The sequence below is a fragment of the Chiloscyllium punctatum genome, chromosome 38, assembly GCF_047496795.1.
Source record: "Chiloscyllium punctatum isolate Juve2018m chromosome 38, sChiPun1.3, whole genome shotgun sequence".
Lineage (NCBI taxonomy): Eukaryota > Metazoa > Chordata > Chondrichthyes > Orectolobiformes > Hemiscylliidae > Chiloscyllium > Chiloscyllium punctatum.
This window is the reverse complement of record NC_092776.1, coordinates 33,208,239-33,224,474: the sequence shown is the minus strand read 5'-3', so window position 1 is coordinate 33,224,474 and position 16,236 is coordinate 33,208,239. Positions and strand designations below refer to the sequence as shown.

The following is a 16,236-nucleotide window of genomic DNA, read 5'->3' as shown; positions in this document are numbered from 1 at the left end:
TCCCATACCCCTGTCACTCAGAAGCTAATTCAATTCTCTCATAAAATACATACTAGATTACTCATAGATGTACAGGAGGTGACGCTGAAGCATGCACATAAGTGAATTGCTTGTTTGGCCTGTATTAAATGTAGAAGCACATCAAAAGTGTCGGCTGACAAATATATCAATCATTTGATAACTGGCCAATTATGTAAAATGACTTGAAGTGAAATGTTCTATCATATGCAAATTCCTTAAAAGTCAAGCAATCTGGTTTTAAAGAAAAGATGAGAAGTGAAAGAGTCATTGTCTAAAAGAAATTATTAGAAAGGTTTAATATTGAAAACTTCATAGTTGTGTAGAAAACACGATCATGTTATTTTGATGAATATATTTTAGCTAATACATTGACTGTTGGTGATTAGAAGCGACTTAATGTTATATCGTGTGCTTTTCTGGGCGTAATAGTATTCTGCAATGGGTTAGAAACAACAAGAAAGTTATTCGTTATCAGATTTGAACAAAACAAAGTAGCTAAATCATATTTTTTTGGCAGAAAAACAGTATCATTATCAAGTTGCCTATTTTAAAATGATCAAAAGGTAAAGGTCTAATTTTTGTTTTACAAATGAAATCCTCCAAAATATTGCATTGTTTTGAAAACATTGACCAGTGTGGAAAGACGAAGGGTGAAATTTTCCACTCCCTGGAAGTGGTGAGGACATTTGTATGAATGGGAAATAATTATGTGAGTTGGCTCTGGACGGATACTCCCTCCCCCCACTCCTCGCTAGCTTACAATCAAGATCCACTAGGGACTCTCACAACTAAATCCCTTAAGTGGTCAATTACAGTCACCTAAAGGCTTCAAGCTGCCACGTACCTGTGCATCTACGCCTGGAAACAAAAAAAGAGCTGATTTCTCAATTAGGGGGACCATCACAACCTGCAAAGGGGGTTTTATTTGCCCCAATCTGGGGGCAAACAGACAGAGGGCCAGATGGGGCAAGTGGGTAGCCTTTGAAAGCTTAACCTCTGCCCTTTTGTGTCCAACCCCTCAACACCCTTCTCTCCATGATGCCCCATGAAAAACAAAAGGAAACTATTTACCTTCTTGTCTTCTCTACTGAAGATGAGGTTTTGACCAAATGGTCTTTGGACCAAGAAGCTGATTGTCAAGGCCTACAACAGGCTGAGATGCTCACTAGGCAGCTCTTAACAAGCTGACTTATAGAGAATTACACTAAGAATGAAGTTATACAAATAAATAAAAACATTAAGGTAACTGGAGATCAGAGTAAATTGTTGTCATTCTTCTTTATTGCGTCAGGAGTGGGCAGTTTTGGAAGCTATTTATAAGGATGTTGCACCAATCATAAACTTCCTGTGCTTGGTTTAATCAGATTAGAGTACAATTTCACATGTGGGTGGATGTAGGTTAATGTAATGCATAAGAGAAAATTATGGCCTCCACTAGAATTTTGCCATTGCACAGCATAATTAAAGGATGTTCAGGCATCCCATGTTTAGTAGTTGGTAGAAGCAATCCAAAAAATGCTCTCAAAGGTACCTTGCACTTTCCCAAAAAGTAGGTATGGAAAAATCCCTTGAAAAGATTTTTTCTTTGAATTAGCAATCTAGAAGCCTCTTGTCTTGTTTTTTCTGTAGTAGGTTCCTGAGGCCTATTCTGTTGAAATATTCACTTCAATTTCAAGGGGAGACCCATTGATTTATTTGTGGGTGGTTCCATGACAAAATGAAGCCAGACCTCCACACTTTTGCATATGCACCTGAATTGAGGGATGTTAATGTACTGCAATTGGTCCAATGTGAATCTGGCACTGGAGTAGGTTGCATGCATTTGGGTTTCTGTAATGTATTTTAATAGCGACTACTTCTAAAGTAAAAGGAATTGGCAGTAGAATCACATGACTATAACAAACCGCAATTATAAAACATAAAAATGCATTTCTCCAACGATCACCCATTTCCTGCAGTTAGAAATTAGACAAGTTACCCCTATATATGGTCAACAAAGAAAATTGGCATTCATGAACTAACTCATATATTTATTCCATTTCAGACTCTGCAAATACATTTCATCCCTGATTTTGAAAGCTTTCAGATCTTTAAATGGCACGCTATGACTTAAACTGGTACCTGCTCCAACATGGAAGTCGTTCAGAGCAAACTGGTGAGCTGAATCTGCCAGGTGTTCGCTCTGGCTTCCACGTCGAGTTTTCTCAATGTCTAGCTTAGTTAGTGAGCTTGGTAAAATGGGAGGCTGAATATTGATGAATCAAGTTGCAGTGATTAACAAGCAACAATCCCCTTAATTGGTAACTCACTGTTTCCTCATGAGAGACTCACCAAGCCGTTTATGAAAAGCATAAAAGTGGGATACTCCCAATGTTGGGATTGGCCTCACTGGACTTTTTGTCTGATTCAGCCACAAACCATGTTATGTCATCTACACCCTATAAGATTCAGCCCTTGCCATTGCTGGGTTGACTTCTAAAGTTTATTGTTATTTATTGTTTGATTTGAGTGAGAACTGTTTCTTGTTCTTTGCATTAATACCACTGCACATCATTAGCAAAGAGTTTGCATATAATTTCATACCCTGATGGCCCAGACTGTCAGGAAGTTCATAAACCCAAACACAACTTTCACCTCTATTGGTTGCTACATTTCTGAAACAGCACTTACCTTGTCAGGATCACGTGGAATCCTTTTGCTGTCAGTATATGACCTATGTACTTGACATCAAGCATCTTCAATTGCATATTTTTAACTCATCCATTTTTTCTGAATCATGCTTTCTCTTCTGTTGCTTTGTGATGACTGCCTCTTATGCTTTTGTTTGCTTACCATCAATTTCTTTGTCTGCTTGTCTTTTCTTCCATACTTTCAGACCTTCTGAGTTGGTGGAGCTACCGGTTCCTCTATCTTATCTTTCAGGCTGGGCGTAAGAATGATTGGAACTCTCCCTGGCAAATACTGAGTGGATGGCTCACACTCATATCTACCTGGAATACATCCAAGACCTGCAAATACATCTTTGCAGTCTCATTGGATCTGTTCAACATTCATTTGGTGACCTGTGAAACATTGCGCATCTCTTCTTGCACATGTAGTGTTCCCAACTCAAGTATTAGACTTGCTTCAGCTGAGATGAATGGAGTTTGCTGACTGTCAACTATTTAGAACTCCAGATTTTCTCATTCTTCCTCTTGCACAGAGCTGTAGCTTCATTTGTTCTTGTGGGATGAGTATCATTCCATTATATAGCCTCAGTTTTATTTTTGAAGACTTCATTTTTTTGACCAATTTATATAGGTATGTGAAGCTCATGATGTTTCATGAAGCACTGGTACCTAATGCTTCACATTCACCTGATGCTCTCCTGTAGTTATCTAACAGTCATAAACCATATATCACCTTTAGACGTGATGTGCCAACCAGTTTCATGATATGAAGTGACTCAGTGGAATCATTGTTGGATGTCTCTCCTGCGACCATCCTCATTGGCTTCTCTCGAGCTAAGGAGATGTCATAGCAATAGATCACAAGTCTGGATTGCCTATGGACATATGGAACTTTTTAATTGCAATATATTCTGTAAAAGAGGGCATATGGTCAAAAGTTGACTGCAGATGTAAATTCAGTGGCCATTTGTCAAAACCTGTGTGAACCAATGGAATGTCACACCTGTAGGGTGTCAAGGAAACTTTCTAAACAGGGAGGCATAAAAGGGAGAGATAATGAGAGGCTGATTACTCCATTAAACAGTTAACACCTAAAATTATGTCTCAAATTTAAGACATGTTTATCTTTCATGCCTTCAGAAATATACAAAAAATGTTTAAATCCTACTACAACCCTTAGTTTGTATGTTGCTACTGGGCTGATGAGCAATTGTCGGCTATTGTGCTGTAAAGGTCACCACTTGATTACAGCCAATAGGCACAACTCTGCTGCCAGTGGAAGAGAAATAATCTCTCACTTTGGAATGCTAGAAACCATGCAAACCAGTAATGTCACAAAGGAAATGGGACAAAAGCCAGTCAACTAATTGCACAGCCAAGAATCTTGAAAATAATTGCTTCGCAACCAGTGTCAATGTTACCAACTTAAAGGCCACACTATTCCATCATCGAATCTTCATGGAACACAGAGATTGACTTGTATACCATGTAACTGTTGCATCTTACTCAATTCATTTTTCTAATCTGCATGTATGCATGCCGTGTTTATAGTTACCTTTTGTTGTGTTTAGCAGCTTATAAAGTTACCCCTTCCTTAGCATAAGAAAGCCTGGTTAATTTGGCTCCTTTTATGGCTTAAATATACTTAGATTGTGAAGGGGTATCTATGAGGAAATTATTCCTTTTTAAATTCAGCTTGTTGTGACAAATTGAGAGGGGGCTGAATTAAAATGGGAAACTACTGCATGTCTTTTCACCTCAGAGCATAACACTTAGGGGGTATCTCAGGTGGAATCAAACTGGGTACCCTTGTTTGGGGACCAGACATAACAAAAATCATTCTACTTTTCACAGGTAGAGCACTGCTTCCCTCAAGCTGAACATGTTTCTTTTTGTGTGGTGTTCGCTGTAACTTACACTCTGGCGTTAATCTTTCTGCTTGCCCGTCTGCAAATATTTCTTCCTGTTTTCCAATACGTTGTTCTTTTTTGATCTGGAGTGTCTCTTAGTGTAATGCGAGCATCAACAGTTCCCTGTTAATACTTTCTAACTGATAGTTGACAAGCTTAGAGCTTCTGGACACTTTGGTGGCATGTTAGCTCTATTGTTGAACACATCCCTTTCTTTGAGGGTTCAAAATTTGTCTTTATGCCCTCCAAACTTTCTCCAGTCAGGCTTTTCTACTTCTCAGAACTAGATTTCAACATAGCTTGTAGAACTATGTCTTCACACTGATAACAGAGTTGCCACTCTTATTTGTTACAGCATTTTAATAAATTCTGTACCTACTTCAGAGTTTTGCGACTGAGACAGAAGAAATTCTAATTCTGTCTCATGTCACATTTTATTTCCTCAATAGTAGGGAGGAAGACTCAGAGCCATTCTGACTCAATCAGGAAAATCTAACTATATAATGTCCGCACAATGTTAGCTTCACACTTCTAATATCATATTTCAGCTCATGTGTTTTACCAGCAAACACTTATAAGTGGGCAGCACGGTGGCACAGTGGTTAGCACTGCTGGCTCACAACGCCAGAGACCTGGGTTCAATTCCGGCCTCAGGCGACTGACTGTGTGGAGTTTGCACGTTCTCCCCGTGTCTGTGTGGGTTTCCTCCCACAGTCCAAAGATGTGCAGGTCAGGTGAATTGGCCATGCTAAGTTGCCCATAGTGTTAGGTAAGGGGTAAATGTAGGAGTATGGGTGGGTTGCGCTTTGGTGGGGCAGTGTGGACTTGTTGGGCCAAAGGGCCTGTTTCCACACTGTAAATAATTTAATCTTAAATTGCATGACTATGACAAGCTGCAATTGTATAATAGATTTCACCAAACAGTCTGCTAGGAACCTGTGAGTTAAAATTTAATTCTAATATACTTTACCCCACTGTTTTTACCTTTTCTCAAATATCTATAATTATCAATGGTCTCTTAACACTGTACAAATTTTGCAAAATATTAATACAAACCTTTCAGATTTGGAACTTATGTCTGTTGCTAGGATTTTTTCTTAAAACATAAAGTATGCTGAAAAAATATTTTGTTTAACAAGTCATTTTAACACTTGTTACTCTAATATTTCATAATTTCTGTTGTGAAAACCATTTTTTAAAAAATTGCAACAAACTGAGCTCAGCCTTTTGTTTCTACCTGTTACCATAGCATCAGGATCTTTGGCTGGAGATCAGTGGTACAGCCACGACAACAAAAACTATGTGTTCCTGTTATCTCTCGGTCTAGGCAGGCTGTCTTTAATAGAATGACAGGCAAAAGTGAGGACTGCAGATTCTGGAGATCAGAGTCTAGATTAGAGTGGTGCTGGAAAAGCACAGCAGATCAGGCAGCATCCTGATGAAGGGCTTTTGCCCGAAAAATCGATTTTCCTGTTCTTTGGATGCTGCCTGACCTGCTGTGCTTTTCCAGCACAACTCTAATCTAGACTTTAATAGAATGACACTTTAGTGCATATATTTATGTTGACAAAAATACTTTTCTGACTGCTATGGAGATTTAAATGTAAGCATGTTGAAGAAACTATTGTGTATTTGGAAACAAAATAGTTGCCATTTTATTATATGAGTCTTCAAAATTGTTTTGGTCTCTAAAATCCATTGTCAGGTTTTACATACAATGCGACCATTTTTGATTTTCATTTCGCAGATGTGAAAGACCTCCAACTGTTTTGGGCTTCTGTGAGCATGATCCATTTACAATTACAATGATGAAAAATATACATTCTCATTTATTGTAGATTTGTGATACATGTTTGCTTAGGTATGCAAAGAGCTGAACGCACGCATAAATTTGGATAAAATGGGAAGCCATTGAGTACATATGGGAATTTGGAGTGAGACATATTATCTTAAGCTTTTTGTAACCTTTTCAAAAAGTGATTTATGTTATAAGAAATAAAGCCAGATTTTTGTTACAAAAAGCAAAATCTTGAGTTATTATTTCTTAAAAAGAGCATGTTTTAAACATTTAGTGCTTTACCAGCAAGACAGATGAAACATCTTATATTGTACCCTTGGGCTAATCCTCTGTGTTTAGGGATGAAGAGAAATTTGTGGTTCAGATGTTCCTTTACAGCTGGTTTTATGACATCAGAAGGCTAAAATCATTGATCTATCACATTTTGGTAAAATTCATGAAATACTTTCATGTACAGATGTGATATTAAGAAAACAGAGGAACAGTTATGCAAAATAATATATAATTCATAGGATAAGGTACCTTCCCTTGTATTGTACTTAAACCTAATTGTTGTAACATTGCAGTAAGGACAATAGGCAGAATTTATGACCCAATGTAGTGGTGTGGAAGAGGAGGCTGGATGATGCCATAAAACTGAAAAGGTGAAGTGAAATGGACTGCCCGTCCATACTCCAGGTGCTTCACTCAGGCTTGGGGAGTGCTGAGCATGGCCTTTTTGCCTAGAATTTAATGAAGACCCTTAAGTGGCCAGTTAAGAGCAGCTTTCCACTATTTCTCGCATTCAGTGCTCACTGAGAAACCATTCTTCCCTTTTCTCAGCAGCACTCCAACCTTAAGATGGAACCTACCTGAATAGCCTCAAGGAGGCCAACTGCAATAACGTCCATTCTGCAGCCTACTCTACATTTACTTAAACACCAACAATTTGTTTTTAAATAAGATTTAGCTTCATACATCTATGTAAGGTACATAAGTTTACTTCAGTGTATTTGAATCTGTTCTTATCAAAGAGATGCTTTTACTTGCTCTAGGATCACTCAATGTCTCCTGTTCTCCTACATAAATAATGTATAGCTTCAGTGTTTGATTCATATTTTGGTTAAAAAAAAGCACAGATCCCTCTTCAGACACTTCAGCTAAATGGACTTTTCTTGTGATACCAAAGTGTTGGAAGAGATGATGGTATTGGGAATAGTTTTCGGTTTCTCCTGACATGAATTTGAGTCTTCTCCTATGCTGCAAGCTTTTATATGGTTCTTTAGGCAATATCTGTGACCTTTATGTGTTTAATGCATTAAATATTTGAATAGAGGCAATCTAAGAAGAGGTTTATTTTTGTGGAGTTCTTCTGAGATGATGTCATGCAGTTGAACTCCAGTATCATTAACAAAGGTAGAGAATATGGACTGCACTTCATTTTCACCAAGGAAGGAATTCTACATTTATCCTTTGGCCTGCAGTTTTAAAGCATAAAGTGCTGGAAAGAATGAGGTTTGATAAACAATGATACGGGAACAGTACCTCCCTTTTGATATCTTTTAGAGTTAAGTAAATGTTTTGGTAAATGCATCTTAAACCTATGTAAGAAATGAAATTAAGTCGTCTGTTATTTTATGACATCATTGCTCTGAAATTGTCATTGACATTTCTTTGCAAGCTATTCATCTTTGTAAAAATCAATAATGCTTTTGCTCACAAAACCAATATTGACTGTGCCATTCAATAATTATTGAAACTTTAGCTGTTGAAAATGTCTTTAAATTAAAATTGCTTTCTAGTTTTCATTTCAGAATTGTAAAAAAAATTAGCAGCCTTTCCGCACTAACAATTGAAATTAACTGTAACTGTACTTTAAAATGTCATACTGTAGTAATAAATACTGACTACTTATCATATCTTCATTTTTAAGAACTCTCATCCTGTGAAATGTACAATGTAAAAGAGATCAAGGTAGATCATTAGTATCTTGCAACAAATACTCGACCTCCTTTGTTGTACTTCTAGCCACATACACCAGTATCACAGCAATACTGACCAGTTAGCTTGAGAAAGTATGCTTAACATGTTGCATGCAATGCCTTAGCAATTGAAGTCAATGGTAATAGTGGATGTTTAATGCTACGTCCATGATGTAGTCAGCTTTCTAAGGCAAATGTGTTTGTTATCATGGTATGGGCTGTATTTATCCAATTTCCTTTATAATTTTATTAAATCTGCTTCCACAGTCTTTCAAGCATTGCAGTCGAAGTTAAAACATAATCTCCCCATCTCCTTCTAAATCTCCTTTGTAAATCTTTTGTCTGTTATCGTCAATCTGTGTGTTCTTGTTACTCCTCCTTTTAACAATGGGAACAGTTTATCCTTATTTCCGCAATTGAAACCCCTTCATAATCACTTCCTAACCGTCCCTGTTCTAAGTAGATAAATCTCAGTATCTCCAGTCTCTCCACAAACCAGAGTTCCTCCTTTCGGAGAATTCTCCAGACCCTCTCAAGAACTTAACATCCTTCCTAAAGGGTGGTGCCCAGAATTGATTATAATGCTCCAGCTGAGGCCTAACCAGTGATTTATAAAGACTTGGCGTAACTTATTTGTTTTAAACTCTGCCTTTGTTTATAAAACCAGAATCCCACTTGCATCTTTTATGGCACATCTGGACTTCAGAACAGGAGAAGGCCACTTGGCTTCTCGTTCAGCCCACCTTCATTTCATACCACTAGATGTTTTTGTAAAACTAAATTCCAGCAACCTCTGATTTAAGATTTAAATTGATTTATCATTGTAGGGGAGCTCCAAATCTCTACCATCGTTTGTGTGCAGAATTGTTTATTAATTTCACTCCTGAAAGGTCTTGCTCTAATTTCAAGATTACGTCCCCTGTTCCTAGATCCCTCCCATCTCCTTTCAGCAGGAATAGTTTCTTTCTATTTGCCCTATCTGTTTCACTTAATATCTGAAATCTTGGATAACAGGTTTCAAGAAATGCAACCCTAGTTACTGCAATCTCTCCTTATAATTTAAGCTTTTTATCATTCTAGTAAACCTAAACTGCACTCAGTCCAAGGTTGCTAAAGTTTGTTAAGTTTCTTTTTTTAAGTTGTTCTTTTTATATCTGAAGTTGATGACCTTACAATTACCCCTACTTTGGATTCCAGTTCCATGGTTTTACCCATTCATTTAATCCATTAAATTTCTGCAATGTCATGCTTTCATCTACATTACTGATACTAGTGCCGATCATATGTCATTGGCAAATTTGAAACTATGGCTTTCTCTCTTATCATTTAAATTGTTAGTAAACACAAACTATCATAATATATTACTGATATCATGGAATCCCATGTAGATCCTTGAAGAACACCATTAGTCATTTTCTGTTAATTATCCTTTCACTCTGTTTCCCATCACTCAAGTAATTATCAAACCAGATCAATAACTTTCCTTAAGTTACATGGGTTTCAACTTTAGCTAACAGTTTCTGATGAGGGACATCATTGAATGCCTCCAGAAATCCGTGTAAATAGCATTGATAGACCTTATTCTGTACACTACTTTTGCCATTCTTTTGAAAAGCAGTTCAGTCAAGATCACAAACCATGCTGTTTCTTCCTAACATAATTGTAAATAAAAATCAAGTCGATTTTGATATTCCCTTCAAACTTCTTTTCATATTCCCTTTTTATAGCTCTTACTATCTACCTTGCCACATTTTGCATTTTTCTCAGTTTGTTTTATTCCTTTAAAGAATAGAGGCAATGCACGACAGGCTAGCATTTATTATCCATCCCTCCTTGCTCTGGAACTGAGTGCTTGCTAGGCCATTTCAGAGGCAGTTAACAGTCTTTATTATGGAACTGGAGTCACATGTTAGCCAGACTAGGCAAAAGAAGATCAGATTTCCTTCCCTAAATGGCATTAATGAACCAAATAGGCTTTTTATGATAGTTCACAGTAGTTACATAGTCACCATTCAGCTAGATTTCGGTTTCAAATTTTGATTGCGTTCAGATTTAACAATCTGCTATGGTGTGACTGAAGCCCAAGACACCACAGCATCGGAGGTGGGGTCACTTTACCACTATGACTGCACACAACCACCACCCCACCCCGATCTGTTTCTTTTTAATGCATTTTGTTTTATTTTCTCTTCCAGTTTTATATTGTCTCTTACCTTTCTAGTTATCCATAGCTGTTCTATTTAGGCATGTAGAGTTCTTGCCTCTTGAGAGTATTGATGGTTCTTTAGTTTTAACTTTTTCTGATTTTCTGACATATTATAACGAGACTTTTTTTCAGTTTGCCATAGACAATCTCTGTCTCACCCCATTTAAATCAGCCTTACCTAACCAATCCTGTCATTAGCTGTTTTATACTTTTACCTTTCAAATGCTGCAGTGACTTCAGCCATATTAGAATGACTATTAAGTAAATATTCCCATCTGTAGGTTCAGGAATTCAGGACACAATATTGACGTTTGTGGATAAGATGATAAATTATTCTGAATAGTGTGAAAATAGGCTAACATGGCAACTAAGTAATCTAGAGTTGCAGTTCAACGTAAAAGATGAATACATATGTTTTGGCAGACTAAGAAAAGTAAATGTAACATTTTAAACATTGTTACAGCTATAGTACCTTGCCTATTTTCACTATAACTACAAAGGTTAAGGAATTACCCAACACTTTTGGAGATAACATGTAAGCATCACCAGACGATTGGCTGGATGGCCAAAAAGTAGAGATTATAATAGGTCTGTGTCTGATTGGCAGGATGCAACAAGTGGAGTCCCAGAGGACTCTGTGCTGGGGCCTCAACATTTTACATCAGTGACTCAGGGAGTGAAGACAGGGCAACTAAATTCGCAGATGACACCAAAATAATAAGAAAGTATGGTGTGAAGAAGACACAAGAAAGTTGCAGAGGGATATAGATAGGTTGAGTGGCTGGATGAAAATCTGGCAGATGGAATATAATGTGGGAAAGTGGGACAATGTGACTACAATTTGCTGTTGTTCCATCTGGTCCACTCACTGAGAGAATTTCTTGCACTCATCATTATGTCAATTCTGCTACTTCTATTTCTGGTGTATCAATTCTGATAGTAAAAATATTATTTCTGATCTTTTATCTTCTTGCATTTGATAATGAGAGATATTTTTGTTGTTATTTTTCTGGGTGTGATAATTTTGTAAAAATTAAATCTGTTTTAGACACCTGCTTCGCATTGGTTCTCATTTTGTTAATGCCATGATGTTATGATTCTCCCTTCAACTTTGTCTTTCTTGTTTTCGAGGAGTGCAGGTCTTCCATGTGGTTTAGCCCTACACAGCAAGCCACGTCATATGAATCAATAGTAGGATTTTACCCCCTACAATATATGGGCTGGTTTAAAAGTAAGCACATTAGTGAAAGGAAGAAATCTTCCTTGCTGATAACATTTAGAAATATCCAGGGATGCAATTGTATTTGCTGAACGAAGGCTGTGATTTTTATGTGTTGTATGGCAGAAGTTGGTTTAAATGAGGGAAATTTGTAGCATTGCTTATTTGATTTTAAGTCAGAGAGGATCTTTGTTGCAAGAATCTTGATAATTCATGGCTTAATATACTTCACTTTGCCTACTGCTGCAAGGTATAAACTTGGTATTTTTCATTCTTGACATATAAAAGCCTGAACAATGTGTTACATTATGTACATGTAGGAGCATAGTTCATTTCCGATCTTTAACAATGATGTGTTTACAGGTAATACATTGTCCAGTAAACTCTCATCGCCTAGGCAACAAGGCCATCTAAAGCAGCTGCAACAATATGAACAAATAGTTCCTTACCTCCTGGATGGAGATCACCAGAAACAATCTAGCAACCTGCATGGAAAGGTCAGCATCTTTATTTTTCCTGTTTCTAACTTGAAAAAGTGACCTATGCCTGATTCGACGTAAATCATTCTTCATAGCGGATCAAGTGGATATAATTGCCACTGTGTACTTTTAATATCTTTCTAACATGACTTACAGTGCCTTCTGTCTGGATTTTTAAGATTAGAGTTTGTATCCAAAGAAAATTAAATATTGCCTAGTTGGGCAAAAACAATCATAGCATTCTGAGAAAAAAATTATAATTCTCAGTAATGTTTATATTAATGTTTAAGATCAGACATAGGCCATTCGGCAGAAATATTCTAATTTTCACAGGGGACAGCATGCAGCCAAATCTGACCTCAGCAAATTTCATGCAGCTTAACTTTACTATAACCTCTAGGCTGAGGACTGCTACCCAATCCATTCATTATTTTCATTGTTACTAATTACTTTCCTGAGGATAATATCTACCTAACATTTCGGTACCTTTACAAGTCTACTGAAGATTTTATAAAAAGACCAGTACCTGGTATACTGAGGTCAATGAATGCGGGCATGTAGTTGGAAAACTAAAACACATTCAATTAATGTAAAGTTTGGTATCGAGTACCAGAAGCTGGACTTTTTTCTTCTGTGCTTACTAGTGTTTTTTTTTACTGTCTCTTATCTGATGTTAGCGCTACAATGGTAGAATGCACTTTTAAATTAAAGTTCAGAAGAAGCCCAAACATGGTTTACACTACATAGTCAGAACTAAATTCAAGTTGAAGTTTTGTGACCATTGTTATTCAGGATGTGACTAGTGATGTTCCTTAGGGATCTGCACTGGGAGGCTTTTCATGATATTTATAAATGACGTGGATGAAGGAATAGCAAGGAGAAATTTGGCATGTAATACACAGATCTACATCAATTCCTCAGAGCGGGTAATGCTAGGGGCTACTATCTGTGTGGTCCATGTAGTGTTCTACTTTGATCTCGATGAAGAATGGCATATGAACTATTCAGGGAATAGTAGCCTGTGGTGCTGGCTGCTCTGGGGAACCAACCTAAGTCTGCAGAAGTAGTGCTACATGAACATATTTCTCTCTCAGAGGGTGGCACAATAAATAATATAGATTGGAGCAGAAAGTTTCAATGGGGTTTTGATGGATTGTGAATTTTGTGGAAAATATGATATCATTCACTCTGGACCTAAGAAAGATGGAACAGAGTGAAATAATGAGAAATTAAGATCATTGGATAAGAAAAGATATATCGGTCCAAATACAGAAATCATTAAAAGCTAGTGGACAGGCACAAAAATAATTTAGAAGGCTAGCAGAATGTAGAACTTTACCTAAGAGAGTTGGAATACCAAGGGTTGAAAATTGAAGAAGTCTTAAACTCTGGTTAGATCCCATTTGGAGTACTGCATCCAGTTCTAGGCATCATTCGGCCAGAAAGATATATCAGCCTTCAAGGCAGAGCAGTTCAACTTCATAAGATGATAAGACAATGAGTGTTAAATTATATTATCTGGGTACATAAACAAGATTTGCATTTTCTTGAATGTAGAAGGTACATTACTTGATTTTATTGAGGTGTTTCCAGTGTGTTTTTATTGTTTGGATCAGGATTCTGGTAATTTGGATTTTCTTTATTTTTTTACATGATGTAGGTGTCGCTGGCTCGCCCAGTATTTATTGTCCTCTTGATAGCTGACAAAGTACTCCCATTGATTCAGGCCCTCAGAGAAATCTAGACATCCATCTGTAATGCTATACTTCCTACTGGGGGACACTCCATACCCGACCAACTGTCCTACATTTTGATGCCACACCTTCTGGTTGACTGTAGACATCAACAACTGCAACTTAGTAACTGACCGGAATGAAGTTCTATGTTTCAATAATGCTCAACCTCCTGAAGGGAGATCAGAGAAGATGTGTTCACTTTGCTTCACAAGTGGCACATGAGGAACAGGTCAACTCATGACTATGCCCATCAATGTCAGACCATCTTCCACATTGTGAACTTCTCCCCTTATAGAATCATTCCTGCCCACATCTCGATCATTCATAGTGCATCAGCTGAAACTGTTGAATGGATTGCTAATCTCGACATTATACTTCCCAGCCATATGAATAGTAATAATTGAGGTGTTAAAGATGATTAAAGAATTTGAGAGAGTAGATAAGACAAACTGATTCATCTGATAGGAACAAGGGGCCATAATCTCAAAATTAGTGCTACACTTTAAGTCTCAAATCAGAAGTAATGTCAGGAAACAATTGTTTGAACAAAGGGTAGTGGAAATCTGGAATAAAATAAAGATCTGCAGATGCTGGAAATCTGAAACAAAACTGTAAATTGCTGGGGGAATTCAGAACGTTCTGAAGAAGGGTCACTGGACTCAAAATGTTAACTCTGCTTTCTTTCCACAGATGCTGCCAGATCTGCTGAGCTTCTCCAACAGTTTTGGTTTTGTGTTGGAAACCTGGAATTGTCGTCTCAATAGACCAGTGGAGAATTTCAAAATTTAGATTGATGGAGTTTTGGCTTTTCAAATATATCACGGGTTAATAAATGAGGATTGGTAGAAGGAGTTGAGATTCAGACTAACAATGACTGAATTAATTGGTAAAACAGGCTTGAGGGGTTGAATGGCCAACTGTTGTTTGTGTGTTGCCACTTGCAAATTTGATGTAGCACTGTCAAGTGACTTTGCTGAAGTGATAGTGAATGATATAATTGATTGCAGTGGAAGTATACTTACTTTCATGTCTATACGGAACAGAAACTATTTGGCAGTAATGGAATAGCTTACTGAACATCTGACGGAGTAGATTGTAATGATCTTTGGAAGGAGGGCATTTTATAATACATTTCTAATATTCTTATGACCGTTACTATTTATTCCCATTTATTTTACCAACAAGTGGGACATTTCCTTATGATCACAAAGCTTAATAACATTTGCAACAGGATGTCCTAGCAATTTTCTTTAATGGGCCGTTCAGTTGTTCTTCTAAGCACTTGCATGAGCACAAAAGAGTTATGACATAAAATATCAAATTCTGAAGCACACATAGATAAATCTCTTTCTACACTAAATTGCAATCTATCAGCTTCAATTTGATGAGGCCATTTGAATTTTTTTGTCTTGTTTTGCAAAAATACTGGTTTTGTAGCCCTCAAGTTATTTGCAGTCTGTAACTTAGATACCTCTGATTCACAGCAAAATAACTTGCGACTATGGTCTGCATTATTTTTTCCTTCACCATCATTCCTCAGGGCTCTATACTTGTTCCTCTCTGATGTTGGAAAGGTAGAACTGCGTGACATGAAGCTGTCTTTTAGTGACATTATCCACAGATACAGGACTGTTTTATACACATATGTAGCTCTGCTTCATCACCACTGACTTGCAATTCCTAGCTATCCCTTTGTTGTCAAGCTGCATATTTTGGATGAAATGCTCTTCCTTTCAAAGGAATATTGATAATAATAAGAATATTGGGTGGAATCTTCCTAAGCTCTGTCCTATGACGAGAAGTTTGGCAAAATCAAGTGAGATTTCAAGAGTAGCCTTTCTCAACATCAAGGCCAAAAAGTTGCATTTTCAACCAAATCCCAGATCCCAAGGTGAGATGCTTACCAGTGAGTAAAGACAAGCCTATTAATGGCAATTTCTCATCATAACCCTCATTATTACCGAATCTCACCTCATTAATACCATTCTCCCACTCACTGGATAGAAACTAAATGCAGTCTGAGCTAGGGACAAAAACTGCAGATGCTGAACACCAGCTCACTACCTGCTCGTCCGAACGTTCATCTTCAATAGCAGGCACCAACATTCCAGGGTGTGCTCAATAGGGAGTGACCAAACACATCCTAAATCCACAGACATTGGTATCTGAAACATGCCAGCCTCCATCATCATGGCACATCTCTAGTGCACTTACAGTAAATGCCTGCACTGTAATGC

At 37.4% G+C, this 16,236-nt stretch overlaps 1 protein-coding gene across 3 annotated transcripts in view; it reads left to right on the top strand.

The window, feature by feature from the left end:
- The window catches only part of adam12a (ADAM metallopeptidase domain 12a), a 350,417-nt gene that overhangs the window by 40,369 nt on the left and 293,812 nt on the right, over positions 1–16,236 (top strand). For 2 of the 3 annotated variants that reach the window (XM_072557568.1, XM_072557567.1), the window contains exon 2: positions 12,148–12,281. In XM_072557568.1, coding sequence (XP_072413669.1) covers positions 12,148–12,281 — 134 coding nt within the window. Of the gene's footprint in view, positions 1–2,065; positions 2,177–12,147; positions 12,282–16,236 lie in introns of all 3 variants that reach the window. The other variant, XM_072557569.1, reaches the window with a different exon arrangement.